The 18,084-nt window shown below is 39.9% G+C and overlaps 1 protein-coding gene across 8 annotated transcripts in view; it reads right to left on the bottom strand.

The window, feature by feature from the left end:
* The window catches only part of LOC124232924 (amyloid beta precursor protein binding family B member 2), a 364,177-nt gene that overhangs the window by 191,118 nt on the left and 154,975 nt on the right, over positions 1-18,084 (bottom strand). For all 8 annotated transcript variants that reach the window (XM_046649842.1, XM_046649840.1, XM_046649839.1 and 5 more), the window contains one exon: positions 8,971-9,039. In XM_046649842.1, coding sequence (XP_046505798.1) covers positions 8,971-8,989 — 19 coding nt within the window. In that variant the 5' untranslated portion in view covers positions 8,990-9,039. The remainder of the gene's footprint in view (positions 1-8,970; positions 9,040-18,084) is intronic.

Here is an 18,084-nt window from a genome sequence, read left to right as displayed (position 1 = left end):
TGTCAGGGGAGGGGACGTGAACAGATGAGGAATGCACTCTGGGATCTGGCCTGGGGAGGGCAGGGAATGGGGTCCGGAGGAGGGTGAAGAGCTGGAAGAAAAGGAACAAGCCAAGGGATCGGAGGTCTCTGCCAGGTCAGGGAACAGGTGTGACAGGAACAAGGAAATGTTCTCAACGCAGCTGCACGCATCGCTTGGGGAGTTTTAAAAAGCAGAAGCCTAGGCCCCACCCCTCAAGATACCCCCAAAGCTTCTGAAATCAATTATTCTGGGACCGGGCCCAGGCAGGGTCGTAAAATGTTCTCTAGGTGATTTCAACATGTGCCTGAGACTGGAAACCAGTGGAATAAGGAAGTGAGAGGTTTGGAAGAAGAAGATGATAGGTATCTGAGTTAACTGTTTCAGAGGCACTTGGAATACTCTGATCAAGCATTCCATGTTCCTTGTCCTTGTACATATTCTCAGCAATCCTTTCCTCCTGTCTGGCAAATTTCTACTTCTCCTTCAAGATTCAAGGTAGAGGTCACCTATTTGTGAAGCCTTCTCTTGCCCTTCCAGGCAGACTCCAGAGCTCCTTCTACACTCCCAAACCTTCATAAACACATCCCTATTATAGCATCATTCACTTTGCTTTGCTTTTAACCTGCTGGGCTTTTCCACTAGATTGTGGCCTCCAGCAACCAGCACAGCAGCCTAGCACACCGTAGGTACTCAATAAACGTTTGTGGAATAAATCACTTAATAAAATGAAAAACACAAGCATTTCATTAACATCTCAAGAAATGTTTACATAAAAGTCTAGGTAGAATTATTGAGTTTCTTATTAAAGACTGAAAGGAGATCACCTTTACTGCCTAAATAGTTAAGTCAACAGGAAATTCACTTTCCTTTCTTTGAAAATGCTAATGAGATCAGAAAGGGAAAGGGTAATCAGTGGTCAGTTATCTCAGCTTTTATCCCATGTAGCATCTGAACAGTTTAAAATAAAATCCCTTAATATACTGTCTAGACCAATTTATTTTGCTCCTCAGTCTCAGCTCAAGAAAATTCTTGCTCAATTCTGCCATAATGCCCTAAAGAAGACTATATAAAAGTCAAAGACATACATTTTGCCACCCAGAGCAGAATGGTGTAGTACTTCACTGCCAAATAGGATTTCTCATCACCTGTAATCCTATCAGGATTTTCCATGCTGTGGTCTGAACAGCACTGGAGGCCCAGCAAAGGTGCTGGCGCACACCACACACGTGCTCCTGTCACTCATAGGACCCCTCCACCCAATTCTGGGCCTTTCTCTCTTGCTCATTTCCTCATATTTACCATCTGCATCATCAGTAACAATGAATAGAAGAGAATTAAGTAGAATGGAAAATAGCAACACAATAATATAAAAAATGATGGAGAAAAATTAATGTTCTATGGATATAAAAATGAAAGGAAAACTATCTTCCTCTTCTACCCTAGGACCACTCCTCCCCCCCAACCCCACATTGTAATTTCTCTAATCTACATGTAGGACATCGTAGTCTGCTTTCGGCACTACTAAAGCTACATTGAGACTCGAAAGTTGGCGCATTTAAGCTGGTTCCATTTATCTTAGCCTCACATGATTTTACTATAGATTCTAAATCAAAGACCATTTGGTCTAATACTCCCTATAAACTTGGGGGGTGGGGGAAGTTAAATCCACAGACACATGGGCTTGACTCTGAATGAGAATTTATGGCATTGTCATCCTGCCAGTTTCCCAGGCTAGAAACTTGGAATAGCCCTTCATGAGTTTCTTATCCTAACAAATTCTGTCAATTTTACTTGAAAATGTTTCTCCAATGTTTCCTTTCCCACTCCTCCATGCCTGCTTTCAGGCCCTCCTCACTTATCAGTTTTCTTCGACATCTCCCAAGCACAATGGCTCTCCCAAACTCCAGGCTGCCCAGACACATTCTGCCCTATGTCATTCTAAAAACAAACTGATCATGCAGCTCTCCTGCTGACAAACATCTACTGGCTCCCTGTTGTGCAAATTCAGCTCAGAATACAAGGCACTTCAAATTCTCCTCTGCTGGCCCCAATCTACCCTTCCAGTCACATCTCCTGTCACGGCACCTCCCCCTGCCATGTCCTCTACACTACAGCCACAATGAACCTCCCTGAGGATGCAAGCCCCTTCACCACTCTTGGCCTCTGCACATAGAGTTTGTTTGCTCTGCCCAGGAATGTCCTTCTCTTTCATCTCCCCTATGCCCACCCTATTTCCTGCCTGAAAACTCCTATAAATCCTTCAAAATCCAGCTCCTTTAGGTCTTCTCTGATTCCTGTATACAATGATGGTTGACCCCTCCTCTGTGCTAGGTATGTAACATGCTGTTCATAGCAGCACTTCTGTCCTATAGTATCAATATCAATTGAGATGTTTATCTCCCTTTCTAGACTGCAAGATCCTTGAGGGTAGTGACTTTCATTCACTCTTCGTGACAGTTTTTTGAGATATAATTCACATATCATAAAGTTCACTTTTTAAGGCACAATTCAGTGGTATTTAGCAATATGTACAGAGTTGTATATCCATCACTATGATCTAATTACAGAGCATTTTTATCACGCCAAAAAGAAATCCCATAATCATTAGCAGTCACTCTCTATTGCTCCCTCCCCTAAGCTCCTAGCAACCATTAATCTACTTTCTGTCTTTATGGACTTGCCCATTCCGGACGTATCATATAAATAGAATCATACAACATGTAGTCTTTTGTGACTGGCTTCCTTCAGTTAGTGTATCTTCAAGGTTCATGCACATTAGCATCTATCAGTCCTTCATTCTTTTTCATGGCCAGATCATACTCCATTGTATGGATAGACCACATTTTGTTGATCTGTTCATCAGTTAACGGACATTTGGGTTGTTTCCACTTTTTAGCTGTTATAAATAATGATGCTATGAATATTTGTGTACAAGTCTTTGTATGGACAGATGTTTTCAATTCTCTTGGGTGTATACACAGTGGTGAAATTGGTGACTATAACTCTTTTGAGAGAGAGAGAAAGAGAGAGAGATAAAACCTTTTGAGGAACTTTCAGATTGTTTTACAAAGCAGTTGTACCATTTTACATTCCCAGCAACAGTGTATGAATGTTACAATTTCTCCACATCCTTGTCAACACTTATTACGGTTTCTTTTTTATCATCGCCATCTGAGCGGATGTGAAGTGGCAATCTCATTGTGATTTTGATTTGCATTTCCCTTCTATTTTTATATTCCCAGAATTTCTAGTTCCTTTTACAAGGCCTGGCATATAAGAGTACCCAATGGAGTCATTAATCCGTTCACTCATTCATTAACTAAGTATTTATCGAGCATCTACTGATGTACCAGTTGCTCTTCTCAAGGCCAAGAACACGACAATGCACAAAAGAAGCAAAACGAGTGAGGAATGAGTAAGCAAATGCCAGTAACCCTGAGGGTTGGTCTTCAGTACAGAGGTGGTTCTGCTCCTGGATTTCTGTGGGTAGATGGGACACAAGGATTTTGCCATCATCTCCACATCTATTCATCATGCTGTTTTGAGCCTGGCTTATGAATCTCCAACATCAATTCTAGAGAATCAATTCCTAATGCAGAGCTAGGTGTAAGTTCAGAGCTAAGAGTGTGACAAGAGCTAATAGTATTCCTGCTGCTACTCCCCTGCATGCACGACGGAGAAACATCTGTTACATCCTGGGATGTATGGCCTCCTTTTCCAGTAACAGCTCCACTGTTTTTCTTGGGGAATGAGCCTTTCTACACACTCATTCATTCATTTGACAGATATTTTCTGTGCACTACCGTGCAACAAATATAGTTCTAACTGCTGAGGATACAGCAGTGAACAAAATTGACAAAATAAAAATACCTACTTTCATGGAGCTTATATTCTAGGGTTTAGCCTACGTGCTTCAGGCAGACACGAATCTACCCCTTACTTCATGGGGCACATGGCCCAGGCCCAGCCACTTGGAGGACAAATCCCCAAGGCTATAGTGACTGGTTCAAGGAGTCACACGGAACTAATCCTAAGACTTTTGCCAGAATAACGAGAAGAGAAGTGCTCTTTTGTCTCTTTTTCTTGAACTAGAAGATATAAGCCTAGAGCTTCAAGGGGTCACCATGAAGAGACAACCTGCGAAAGCATGAACCTAACAAATGAGCAGGCGAAGCTCCAAGACAAAATAAAAGGGGCAAGCTCTAATGACATTGCTGGAATCCTGAAACAAGCCAGGCCTCAAACATGGTACCCCTGAACTTCTAGGGTACTGAAGCCAATAGATTTTTCTTTGTTCTTTTGCTTAAACCTCTCTAAATTGGATTTTCTCCTTTTAGCAACTAAAAGAGCCTTAGTTAACACACAGAGTATTTTTTATGAAGCCTAAACAACATTAGGTAAGCCAGGGTCCCTTTAATTTCATGAGTGACATAGCTTTCCTCAAACCCAGGGTCTCAAAGATCCCAGCACTGAGATGTAACCCCATAACTCACATGATATCTTAATACAAACCTGTGCTGGAGCCAGTAGTTAAACCTGCCCACCCCTTCGTTTTCTGAGACCTCTAGCCTTCTGTCAAAGGCAAAGTTGGTCAGTAATGACAGGAAACTCCTCTCGTCAATAATCTGCTGCACTCCCTCTGCTCCCATGACACACTTATAAACTTGGAAACTGACAAATGGGCCCAGGGTTGACGAATGGGCCCAGGGGAATCCAACGTTTGTCCCACTCTTGAATAGAATACCCATGTTCTTCATTTTTCTTTTTCTGCTACACAATTTTATTTCCACTGAGGAGTTAACAGCAAAACTTCTACCATGAGGAATGGTGCCTTTTGAACTAAATCTCAAAGTATTAAGGAAATAAAATAAACTCGGATTTTTTTTTTCTTTTAGGAAGGAGAGGAAAAATAAAGCTGGTTTCCTGAAATTACTCATGAAAGTAAACTCTCCATGTGACAAAAATGATAAGAACTTTTTTTTTTTTTTTAATCCAGTCAGTCCTTCTGAAGACGAAGGAACTAGCCAGGATTTTTTTTTTTTTTAAGATTGGCACCTGAGCTAACAACTGTTGCTAATCTTCTTTTTTTCTCCTCCCTGAAGCCCCCCAGTACAAAGTTGTCTATTCTAGTTGTGAGTGCCTCTAGGTGTGCTGTGTGCGACGCCACCTCAGCATGGCCTGATGAGCGGTGCCATGTTCACGGCCAGGATCTGAACCGGCAAAAGCCTGGGCCGCCAAAGCACAGCGGGTGAACTTAACCACTCGGCCATGGGGCTGGCCCCTGATAAGAACTTCTGTAAGAACAAAAGACGCAAAAATTATTAGGAGGCAGCATGGGTCACTGGGTCAGAAAGATCACAGGATTAGAACCTTGGAAGTTTCTGAAGCCAGGAGAGCAACTTCACACAGCTGATTCACAGGGCAACTTACCCAGGTTCCAAGATAAAGGGGTGATTTCAACAGCTAAGTCTTACCCACCTAAGGGTTTCCCATGCCCGACTCAACTTAATTGCCTGGGGGCTCATTCTGTTCAACATCCCAAATGGAGCTGAGGAGAGAAGAGAAATGTACCAAAGACTTTTCTTTAAGAAACTCATACATGAACAAACATTTCTCCAAAGAAGATATATGGATGGCCAATAGGCACATGAAAAGATGTTCATCATCACTGATCATCAGGGAAATGAAATCAAAACTATGCTAAGATATCACCTTACACCCATTAGAATGGCAAAAATAACCAAAACAAAAAGTGACAAATGTTGGAGAGGTTGTGGAGAAAAAGGAACCCTCATACACTGCTGGTGGGAGTGCAAACTGGTGTAGCCACTATGGAAAACAGTATGGAGATTTCTCAAAAAATTAAAAATAGAAATACCATATGACCCAGCCATCCCACTACTGGGTATCTACCCAAAGAACTTGAAATCAGCAATTCCAAAAGTCCCATGCACCCCTATGTTCATTGCAGCATTATTTACTATAGCCAAGACATGGAAGCAACCTAAGTGCCCATCAACTGATGAATGAATAAAGAAGACATGGTGTATATATATACAATGGAATACTACTCAGCCATAAAAAAGAATAAAATAGTCCCATTCACAACAACATGGATGGACCTTGAGGGTATTATTTTAAGTGAAATAAGCCAGATAGAGAAAGATGAACTCTGTATGACTCCACTCATACGTAGAAGTTAAACATGCGGACAAAGAGAACAGATTAGTAGCTACCAGGGGAAATGGGGGGGGAGGGGGTGGGCACAGAGGGTGAAGTGGTGCACCTACAACACAACTGACAAACAAGAATGTACAACTGAAATTTCACAAGGTTGTAAACTATCATAAACTCAATAAAAATTTTTTAAAAAAGAAAAGAAAAAAGAAACTCAGTCACATTGGGCAGTGAGAAGACAAAGTCATTAAACAAACTCAAAATGGTTAAAGTAGGCAGAGGGTCTTATGAGAAGAAGGTATCAGGGATGAGGAAAGAGGTTCAGGGTAGGTTTCAGCTGAGCTGGCTCTTCAAGGGTAGGTCCACCAGTGGACAAGGATGAGAAAGGCACTCCAGATGGGGAACACCTACATTCCAACATCACTCCTGGCAGATGTGATGACTGGTTATTTATGAAACACAAATCAGATATTGTGTATTCAAACGAGAACGAAGACCTTCGAGATGCCACCTTGGGGTAGTATATCCTTATCCCAAGGATATTGTCTCTGTTCAATTTCTAAACTGTTTTCACCATTTAGAAGAGCCTCAGTGTCCTCTGCAGATGAATCTATTTTTTAAATATAGCTCTAGACTTTTATGGCCAAGTCTGATGAATATGGTCAATGATCAAGCTTCAGAATACTGATTTAGGCGAAAAAAATAGGTTGGCTATAAAGTAATGACACAGATTTTCTAGAATAACTGATAAGCTGGACCTCAAGTCAATTCCAAAAGGGAAAAAATATTAAACAATGGCAGAACCCTTGAAACAGGGTAATTACTTGACTATGTCACAGCTAAGACTTACTCAGAAGGAACTCCTGATTTGAATCTTGAAGGTTCAACAGGAATTTTCCAGGCAGATAATGGTGTACATTCTAGCATGTTTGTTTGTTTGTTTAAAAAGGCTCTGGATAGTCACAGCTCCTGAGAGTTGGAAAACAGGATTGAAGGTGTGCCTTATCTGATTTATTGGTTCAGATTCTCCCTCACTAGCCGCCACTTGAATTCTCAAGCAAAAAACGGCTGGAATCAGATACTCCACTGAAATAAGAACACTGCTTTCCTTGTAAAATGTGTTACATCCTACACCAATGCATGACGGAAGTAGCTGTTATTAAAAAAACATGCTGGATAACAGTTTCATTATCTCTTAAATAAGTACGAACAAATAAAGCAATTTGAGTACCAACAGGAAGAATGAATACAATAGCATAATAAAATACGGTGACAATAAGAAATTTCTAGAAATTATTTGAGTGGTTCACCTCCAATTACTAGAGGAAAACTCATCATTTTACATATTTGCCAGTCTTGTCCTTATAATGTTTCCATACTGAGTCTATCTTGCAATGTATTAAAAGATTCTAAAGGCTAAAGAATTCCTAAAAGGAATCATTCTCAGCATTTAAAATGTATTTTTTAAAAGGACATACGTATTTTCCTTGATTTTCCAAAATTAATACACCTATTCAAGTATGTATTTACAAAGGAAATCTACTCCCTGTCCCCAAATTGTCACAGTTATGATTAGATGGCCTCTAAGAACCACCTCTAGTTCCTAATTTTCCGATGTGAACTTAGGTTTATCATATTGTTTTTGGCTGATTTTTATAAAAACGGGTATTTCCTGCCACTCATATACCTCTAGTGAGCTTAGTGTTTATTTTATTATGTTTTATTTTAGTTCTCTGTTGAAATGTAACATGCAGTGCTACCTAAAGGAGAAAAGGGCTTGGAAATACTTAATGAGTTTAATTTTAGAATTTAAGACATTAATAACTGTCTATGGTTTAAATCTTCTTATTTCAAAACTCAGAATTCACGGAATGGTATGTGTCCTAACAAACCTGGAATCTACCCAGATCTATCTGCTACTTGGAGTCCTAGACTACATTTAATTCAAAATGCTATGGGGCTGGCCCCGTGGCCGAGTGGTTAAGTTCTCGTGCTCCACTTCGAGTGGCCCAGTGTTTCGTTGGTTCGAGTCCTGGGCGCGGACATGGTACTGCTCATCAAACCACGCTGAGGCGGCATCCCACATGCCACAACTAGAAGGACTCACAACGAAGAATATACAACTATGTACCAGGGGGCTTTGGGGAGGAAACTGAAAAAAATTAAATCTTTAAAAAAAAAGACAAGATGTTATGACAATTGCTTTTTCTTTATTATATTGCTGTGAGGCTAAGAAGTAAATCCCAGACCATGTTGTGTGTAGACTAGCATCCATCACGACACAAAGAAAGGGACATACAATAAAATTAAGGTGGTTTTCTTAAGGCCTGAAATTAATCAGCATTAGCTTAGAGAGAATACTGAATTAGGGAGCTCTATTCTAGACAAACCCCACAATGGCTAACTTGCTGTTTACAGATTCACCACCACCACCTTGTTTGCTCATATTTAACAGTTCACAGGCTACACTGTGCAGTGCTAGATGGCAAAATTTGACAGTTTTAATTTCCCACTATAGTCACCCAAAATATTTTCCCTTTATATTAGTAGAGTCATGTAATTATTACATGAATACACTTAAGTCCAATTGATTCTTCTACTTTATTTTAAAGATTCATTTTTCTATTACATTAGTGAAGCACAAGGAAAACCAAAATCATGTTTTTTTAGCAAATAAGGTTAACATCAAAACAATTATCTATCATATATATCTTTTAAAGTTTTAATATTCAACTGTTTTTCTGCATTGAAACATGCGAAAGTGTATCTGACCTGGAAGTACTTCTGACATGGATCACTGGACGTCAGCAAAGGTGCAGGAAATAGGTTATAACTTGAAATCTGAAAAGAGGGATCATTTGAGAAATTAAAACCCCAAATAATGAAGTATAAAAAGAAAAAAGCATAGCATTGAACATTTTCTCAAAAGCTGTTAAAAATGTTAAATTTTGGCAGATAATGTGCAAGTTTTTGTTTATTTATAGTTGGCCATGCCACTCTTGACTGAAATTTGAATTCCTGCTTAACCACATTTCCCACAAACATTTCTTGAGATTTTTTTCCATGCCAGACTTACGTTATCCAATTATCTATTTATCTGTTTTCGTGTCTCAAGTTTCCAATGCTTTTTCTCATTAAAAACACGTAATTCAGAAAGCAATAAGGAAAAATCTGGTACATTTCACCACATAAAAATTTAAACCTTCTGTTTAGGAAAAGAAAGGCTAAGAACAAAGTAAAGACAAAAAACAAACAAACAAAAATTAACACCACAGATGACATAAAAGGACTAATTTCCTATATATAGTAAGAGCTCCTTGAAATTATTAAGAAAAATATGAACAAGCCTGTAGGAAAATGAGCAAAGGACAAGAACAAGTCCCAAGAGAAATACAAATGTCCAATAAACATATAAATAAGTAACCTCACTCAAAACTAAAGAAAATGCAAACTCGAGTAACAACGACTTGCAGATTTGTCTATATCAGACTGCAAAAATGAACAGGCTTCACAATACATAATCTAAAGCAAGAACAATGGAAATAGAAATTCTCAACCCTTGCCGGTGGGAGTAAAAATGGCAAAACTCTTTGAAGGGCCATTAAGAAATATCTGAGGTGGGGCCGGCCCCGAAGCTGAGTGCTTAAATTCGCACGCACCGCTTCAGCAGCCCAGAGTTTCGCTGGTTCGGATCCTGGGCGCGGACGTGGCACCGCTCATCAAGCCATGCTGAGGCAGCATCCTACATGCCACAACTAGAAGGACCCACAACTAAAAATATACAACTAGGTACCAGGGGGCTTTGGGGAGAAAAAGGAAAAATTTTTTTAAATCTTAAAAAAAGAATCTGAGCAAATTTAAAATGCATGGACCTCATTGCTCAGCAATTCCATCTCTAAGAGTTTACTTTACAGATAATCTTACCTGGACTCTATTGTTCTAAAAGCAAAAGATTACTAACAACCTAACTGTCCTTCAATGGACAGCTGGTTCATTAAATTATGATACATACATACATAGAGCAGAGTACCATGTCACCATTTGAAAAAATGAAGTGGACCTACATGAGCTGATATGAAAAGGGCTTTAAGAGGGGCTGGCCCCGTGGCCGAGTGGTTAAGTTCGCGCGCTCCGCTGCAGGCGGCCCAGTGTTTCGTTGGTTCGAATCCTGGGCGTGGACATGGCACTGCTCATCAAACCACGCTGAGGCGGCGTCCCACATACCACAACTAGAAGGACCCACAACGAAGAATATACAGCTATGTGCCGGGGGGGCTTTGGGGAGAAAAAGGAAAAAATAAAATCTTTAAAAAAAAAAAAAAAAAAAGGGCCTTTAAGATATATCACTAAAGGGGGCCAGACCTGTGCCCAAGTGGTTAAGTTCACGTGCTCCACTTTGGCGGCCCAGGGTTTCGTCTGTTCAGATCCTGGGCACGGACATGGCACCACTCATCAGGCCATGTTGAAGCAGCATCCCACACGCCCTAACTAGAAGGACTCACAACTAAAATATACAACTATGGGGGCTGGCCCCGTGGCCGAGTGGTTAAGTTCGCGCGCTCCGCTGCAGGCGGCCCAGTGTTTCGTTGGTTCAAATCCTGGGCGCGGACATGGCACTGCTCATCAGACCACGCTGAGGCAGCGTCCCACATGCCACAACTAGAAGAACCCACAACGAAGAGTACACAACTATGTGCCGGGGGGCTTTGGGGAGAAAAAGGAAAGAATGGAATCTTTAAAAAAATAATAAAATAAAATAAAATAAAATATACAACTATGTACTGGGAGGACTTGGGCAGAAAAGCAAAACAAAAAAAAATCTTTAAAAAAAGAAAAGAGGGTCTGGCCCCATGGCTGAGTGGTTAAGGTTCTCGCGCTCTGCTGCAGGCGGCCCAGTGTTTCGTTGGTTCGAATCCTGGGCGTGGACATGGCACTGCTCATCAAACCACGCTGAGGCAGCGTCCCACATGCCACAACTAGAAGGATCCACAACGAAGAATATACAACTATGTACCGGGGGGCTTTGGGGAGAAAAAGAAAAATAAAAAAAAATAAAATCTTTTAAAAAAGAAAAGATGTATCACTAAAAGGTGAGTAATATGCATAGCACAGCATGATCAAATTTGAGCAAACTTTTAAAAAACATATACAAATATACATGCATTTACGTATTCATACACACACATATTTGCATTTACATAGAAAATTTCTTAAAGGAATAATAAAGAACTGGATACAGTGGTAAACTGCCAATTTACCAAATTAGATACATAATAAGGAAAACTGAAAACAGACCTTGTTTCTAATGAGCTACTATCGGGAATGTCACTTAGAACGATAATCTATTACATTAATTCAAATGCAGATACTGCATGATTCCATTTATACAAAGTACAAAAACAGGAAAAACTTATCCATGTCAGGATAGTGGTTCACCCTGGAGGGCAGGAAGTGGGGAAAAAGGAAGAGGGAAACCTCTGGGGTGTTGTGATGGTAACGTACTGTTTCTCGATCTGGATGTGAAAATCCATCACGCTGCCCCCTTACGTGCACATTTCTCTATGCTTATTAAACTTCAAGAAAATGTTATGAGAAAAAGTCAAGTGCTAAGAGATTTTGTAAAGCCTTATTCAAATTGAGAAACTTTGTATTTGCAAAGACAAAATTTTAATCTAACCTTTCCAAATGTGTAACCTTTAATAGGCATTACTCCCCACCTTATGATTCAGTTAATGACCTGACAACCTGCTCTACTGGCCCACAATACATTGTTAATTATATTTTCACCTATTGTGGGTAAGGCTCATTACCCTGGTATAATTAAAAGGGTGGGTTTATTTTAAACTGTCCTGAAACAGCAAGGTCTGCTTCATCTATGCACCTTTGCTTTTGCCCTATACCCTTCTCAGCTCCTTAAAAGTATTTTGCAATTCAGTTTCCCTTTTTTCAGTTTTTGTCTCCAGTGCACCATAAGTTACAGGAAAGACAGAGGTGAGGTAATAGATATTTCAAGAAAATAAACACCAATAAAGCAGCAAGAAAGCTAAAAAAAAGGCATATTTACAAGAGCATTTTGAAAAGGCTTGAACGAAAACTAAAAACCTGCATACTTTTTAGTGTGCATAATCCTTAAAAAAAAATATTCCTGTTTCCCCAACATGAAACAAGCTCCAATTTCCATAAAGTTAAGAATTGGACATTCTGCTAATCACTTTATATTTTAAATGGTTCTGTGCTATTATCATCTGACCAATATTTATCCCATACCTGTCACATGCCACGCATTATGCTAGAAGCAGTGGATACTGTCATGAACAAAAACACATTCCTCCTCTCATGGGACTTACAGCCTAGTCAGGGAGGTGGCTATTAATCACAAAATCACCCAAGTCAGTACATAACTATATGTGTTCTGGAGGGAGAGAACTCAGTTCCATGAGACATGTAATGAAGGAACATATGCCAGAGTGGCGAGTCAGGAAACACTTCCCCGAGAAAGTAAAGTTTAAGTTGCAGTTTGAGGACTAAATAGGATTTAGTAGGTAAACACTTATTAAACACCTACTATGTGCAAGCCACTCCCCAGCCCTGGGATGAGGAGTAAATATGCAGTGCTATTTTTCCCTAGGCACTTCTATCCTTGATGAATAAATCTAATCTAGTAGAACAATTTCTGAGAACTTCATGGCATGGATTAATTCTACAATTCAACAATAACCTGAAAAATGCAAAAGCATTTATGTACAGTTTTAAGAATAACTGATAGCTGGACTGTCCAACATGGCAGCCAGCAGGAGCAACACGAAGCTACTGAAGACTTGAGAGATGACTAGTGCAACTGAGGAACTGAATTTTTAATTCTATTTAATTACAATTAATTTAAATAAAACTTTATAAACTGATACTTGACTCTTTTTGGGAAATATATAAGTAAGTTTGGAACTTTTGGGGTAAATGAATCTACTTTTTCAACTATATATTTTTTTTTTTTTTGAGGAAGATTAGCCCTGAGCTAACTGCTGGCAATCCGTCTCTTTTTGCTGAGGAAGACTGGCCCTGAGCTAACATCGTGCCCATCTTCCTCTACTTTATACGTGGGACGCCTAACACAGCATGGCTTTTGCCAAGCGGTGCCATGTCCGCACCCGGGATCTGAACCTGTGAACCCCAGGCCGCTGAAGCGGAACGTACACACTTAACTGCTGCGCCACCGGGCCGGCACCTCAACTATAAATCTTATGAAATCTAAATACAGATCAAGCATTTCCAATGAAATTCTGTATCTGAGTTGAGTGCTGTAAGTACAAAACACACTGACTTTGGAGACTTAGCATGAAAAAAAGTAAAACATCTCCTTAAAAATTTTTAAATATTGAATACATGTTGAAATGATATTTTAAATATATTGAGTTAAATAAAACGTATTGTTAAAATTAATTTCACCCGTTTCTTTTTATTTTTTGAATGTGGGTCCTAGAAAATTTCCAATCACATATATGGCTTGGATTATATTTCTATTGGAGAAGCACTGATCTAGGGAATGCAGACAGATTCTAAAACTTTACCCCAATCAAAATACTATCTACCTTTCCTATAAAAGCAAAGAGAAGCAGAAATGCTACCTCAACTGCAAAGCTAGAAAAGGGTTGGCAGAATTCAGAGAAGTGTCTTTGTTTCCATAAAAATCACATACTGAGTTCAAAGACGCCCGAGACTCAGAGTAGGCCACAACAAGCGCCACGTTAAGAATACAGTCGTGATTTTAAAACAAAGCATAAAGTGACCTAAGCAAGACAATCTGGCAACAACCGTTTCCCTTCCAGCAGCATTTTCACCCGTCCCATTAACGAAAACCCATAATGCTGACGTGCCTTGTGATAATGCTATTGGAGCTCAATAAATGTCCGAGAGGACCACAGAGGAGAGGATGCAAGCAGAAAGCACGAAAGCACTATTACACAAATAAAGAAGTGAATAAACAAACAAAATGCCCACTTTGTGTTTTAGTTCAGTATAAGACACTATGTACTTTTAAATGATGCCAAAGAGAGATGAAAGATACAAACAAAAACCAGACAAAAAATTTCACTTTACCTGTCTTCCCCAAATACAGCCAACAAAGTCTGACAAATTCTTCTTCTCAATTTACTCTGCTCCTGGTCCCGTCCACTCCCTCTTTAGACCTTAAATACTTTACACAGGTCCACAGCCCCTGTCTCGGCCTCCAGTCTAATCCCTCCCATCACCTCCTCGCACATCTATCCCAGCACCACAACGCCAGACAAACATGCTCCGTTCACAATTACGCCCCATCCAAAAACGTCCAGAACTAAGTCCTTTCAGCCATGGACAATCTAATACCCAACTGATGCTAGAACCTCTCATTTACTCAAATCTTTCATTACTCTCAAGTAGCTACCTTCCCGGAAACTCTAACCTATGCAATCCTATCAGACACAATACTCCTTGCTATAACAAATATTTTATAACATTTCCTTTATGTTCTTGAAATGAAATTCATAGATAATATAACGTATCTACACATAAATTCCAGACAAGGAGAAATAATAGGAGGGACATAGTTCAATAAGCAAATTCTTGGGCCTGAAGACACTAGCAGTCACAATGAAGAGCCATCAGATGCTTGCATCTAGGGGTGGAATCACTGTGAGTAACCAGAGTTATAAATGCAAACTGACAGAGGCGTGTGTTGTGCTGCCAACCTAGATATTATGATTTGCACTGCGGTCAATAACATCAATTTCAAAATGCTGAATAACTCTAAGAAACTTCCGAAAAATATTAAATACACTTAGCTTTCAATTTTAAGAAGTTCCCACTTCTGGAATGTATAGTGTATTTTAAAGCCATAAAAAATATCTTATGTTTAGAACTTCTAGGCTCAGATCATTATAAACATGTCATTCCCTGACATGAATATTTCACAGAGTATTTGCAAGCTTTGCAGAGTAAGACGTTGTTATACAGGAATGTTCTGGGTGCTGCAAGACATTTATCATCCCTGGTCTCCATACCCAAAACGCAAATAGTCGGCCCCATTCTACACCCTTAAGGGGTGCTCTGGCCACGTACAGGCCCGCAAACTTTGAAAATTATGCTCTCAGTCCAGACTTATCTCCTCCTCTCCTTCTTCTTTTTTTTTAAGTATGCTCTTTGGTGAGGAAGATTGGCCCTGAGCTAACATCTGTTGCCAATCTTCCTCCTTTTTTTTTCCTCCCCAAAGCCCCAGTACATAGTTGTATATCCTAGTTGTAAGTCATTCTAGTTCTTCTGCGTGGGATGCCGCCACAGCATGGCTTGATGAGTGGTGTGTAGGTCCATGCCCAGGATCCAAACCTGTGAACCCAGGGCCGCCAAAGTGGAGAACACCAACTTAACCACTCAGTTGCCATGGGGCCAGCCCCTCCTCCTCCTCTTAACTCATTTCACACTTAAGTCCTATATGATCTTGAGCCAATATTTAATGTCTGTAAACGTGTCTTACTCAACTGCACATTGTGGCTACCATCAATCTGACAGTTACCATGAGGATCGAATGAGATATGATAGGTTGCTTGCTTGCTTTGCTTAGTGCCTGGAAGATATTAAACATTCAGTAAATGCTAACTGCTATTACTATTACCTACTACTAACTGCTTTTTTTTTTTTTTTTTTTACACATATCACCTGTTTTCTCAAATAGGTTATAAGCTTTCTGAAGAAACGCAAAGTGTTTTGGAGATCTTTGTACATCCACCATAAGTATTTAACAAACTTTGGTGGTCCACATCCTTCTATCATCTCTCCTTGACATCATGCCCACTTCTGAAAATGTTCACAAATAACAGGCTGAGTCCAAGAATGGAGCTAAGAACTGCAATTAGAATGGAAATTTTCTTTCTGCCATTACTGAAATCATTATTGTAACCTGCCCAGCACAGGAAGGGCTGTCAAAAAACTGTCAGTTTACACTTGTTCTTGAAAATCTACAGCGTTATGTTGGTTGATAAAGACTTTTAAAGTAGATGTTGCATTTCAGGATTACCCCTAGCTCCAAATACAGGCAGATTCAATCTTAGTTTAAGATTTTAAACATTTTCCCCTGAAGAACTTAATCTATGCTTCCAAATCTATAAAATGGAGCAGTTGCATCAGACGACGACAGTTCCTCCCACTACCAACACTACATAACATTTATTAAGCACTTATTATGTCCCAGGCATCATGCTAAGTGGGTACTTTATAGCCCAAGGTCCTGTGGGAGGTGAGAGACTGAGCTGGTATCAGGACCCAGATCTGTCCGCCTCCAAAGACTAGACTCATGAGCACTACGTCATATTTCTCAGGATTCTTTCTCTTAAAGTTGACTCAAATCACCTGAATTACTTAACTCTGCAAGACAATTCTTGCCACATTACCAATTAGCACTATTATTGTTCTGAAACTTATGCCCAACATCCTGATAGGTCAACTAAACACAAAGGCTCTCAACTCCTGGCAAACAAAACCTGAGTCTTATTCCTTATAGCTCAAGAGAACAAAATAGAGCATAATTGAACAAGTGCATGAAATTGTAACTCACTCTAGGGTTGGGTTCTAAAGTCAGAAAATAAAGCAAAACTCAACAGCAAACTTACTTTAAAAAATCCTTCAAATTGCCCATTTAGAACAATACACACAGCTTCCGTTAAACGACTAAAGCGTGTATGATTTTATGATGCACCCAAAACAAAGAATACTTAGTAAGTACATGTGTATGCAAACTTTTACTTCGGTAGTTTTCATTTCCACAGAGAAGAGAGGAGAGGCATGGCATATAACACTGCATTCTACAGGAATAAACTTGATTTTTAAAAATGTTCTTGAGATATTAACCATTACTAGTAATGATTTCTTGCCATCCATATACCTGGATGCTGCACATCTGCTGTTCAGAATCACGGTTCTGGGAGAGCCTAAATTTAACCCTTGTACAACTTAAACAAAAAGTTGCAGCAATAAATGTTCAGGGACTGATCCTCTCTCTAATATCTGTATCTTAAGCAAAAATACTTAAGGAGGTTGATTTGTGATTCTAGTTCTTTATTCCATGTTCTCAAGGCCAGATGTCAAAACCAATTCCAAGAACACTATCAAACAAAGAAAAATATGCACAGACAGGGAAAACCCTGTTTCCTGAAATGTTTCCCAGGGGAAAACACCAACTGGAAAAGAAATATTTTCAAGACAGAACAATAAATGTAGATTTTCCACTGAAGAGTTATCTTTATAACTCTTGACAAGGAATTTGTTTTATTGAGGTATATTCGACAAGAAATTTTTTAAATGAAGCAAAAGCTTTGTGCTCCCCCACAAATATATTTGAGCCCCATTTATCATATTTCAAAGGCATAACATCTGCAGTTCAGAAATAACAGCAATGTTTAACACTTTTAAAAACTGCCAATTTAAGATATGTGGCTGGATGGCTGTGGAGGACGGATTGCATTAATGGCCTCAATCAACCACCTCTCTGTATCTTTACCCTCTGCTTTGTCACTGGGCAGTCCCTTCCCATTGACTCTGCTATGTGACTTGCTTTGGTCAATAGAAGGTTAGCAAATGAGATGACAGAGAAGCTCAAAAAGCATGGGTCCATTTTCAGTCCCCTGAAAAAGAGACACTCTGTGCTACTGCCACAAGAACACACTCAGACTGGCCTGTTGGAAGGATATTGGGGACCTGGGTAGGAGAGCTGAGTCCTCTTGGCCAAGGCCATTTCAGACCAGCCTAAACCAGCTGACCGTCAAACACGCAGGAGGGTGCTGCGCAGATCTGCACCCGATACACGCAGCTGACTGCAGGCACCTGCGTGAACCCAGCAGACTCCAAGAACCACTCAGCCAG

The sequence above is a fragment of the Equus quagga genome, unplaced genomic scaffold, assembly GCF_021613505.1.
Source record: "Equus quagga isolate Etosha38 unplaced genomic scaffold, UCLA_HA_Equagga_1.0 146_RagTag, whole genome shotgun sequence".
NCBI classification, from domain to species: Eukaryota; Metazoa; Chordata; class Mammalia; order Perissodactyla; family Equidae; genus Equus; species Equus quagga.
The sequence above is the reverse complement of the archived record's forward strand: the minus strand, read 5'-3'. Positions and strand labels throughout refer to the sequence as shown.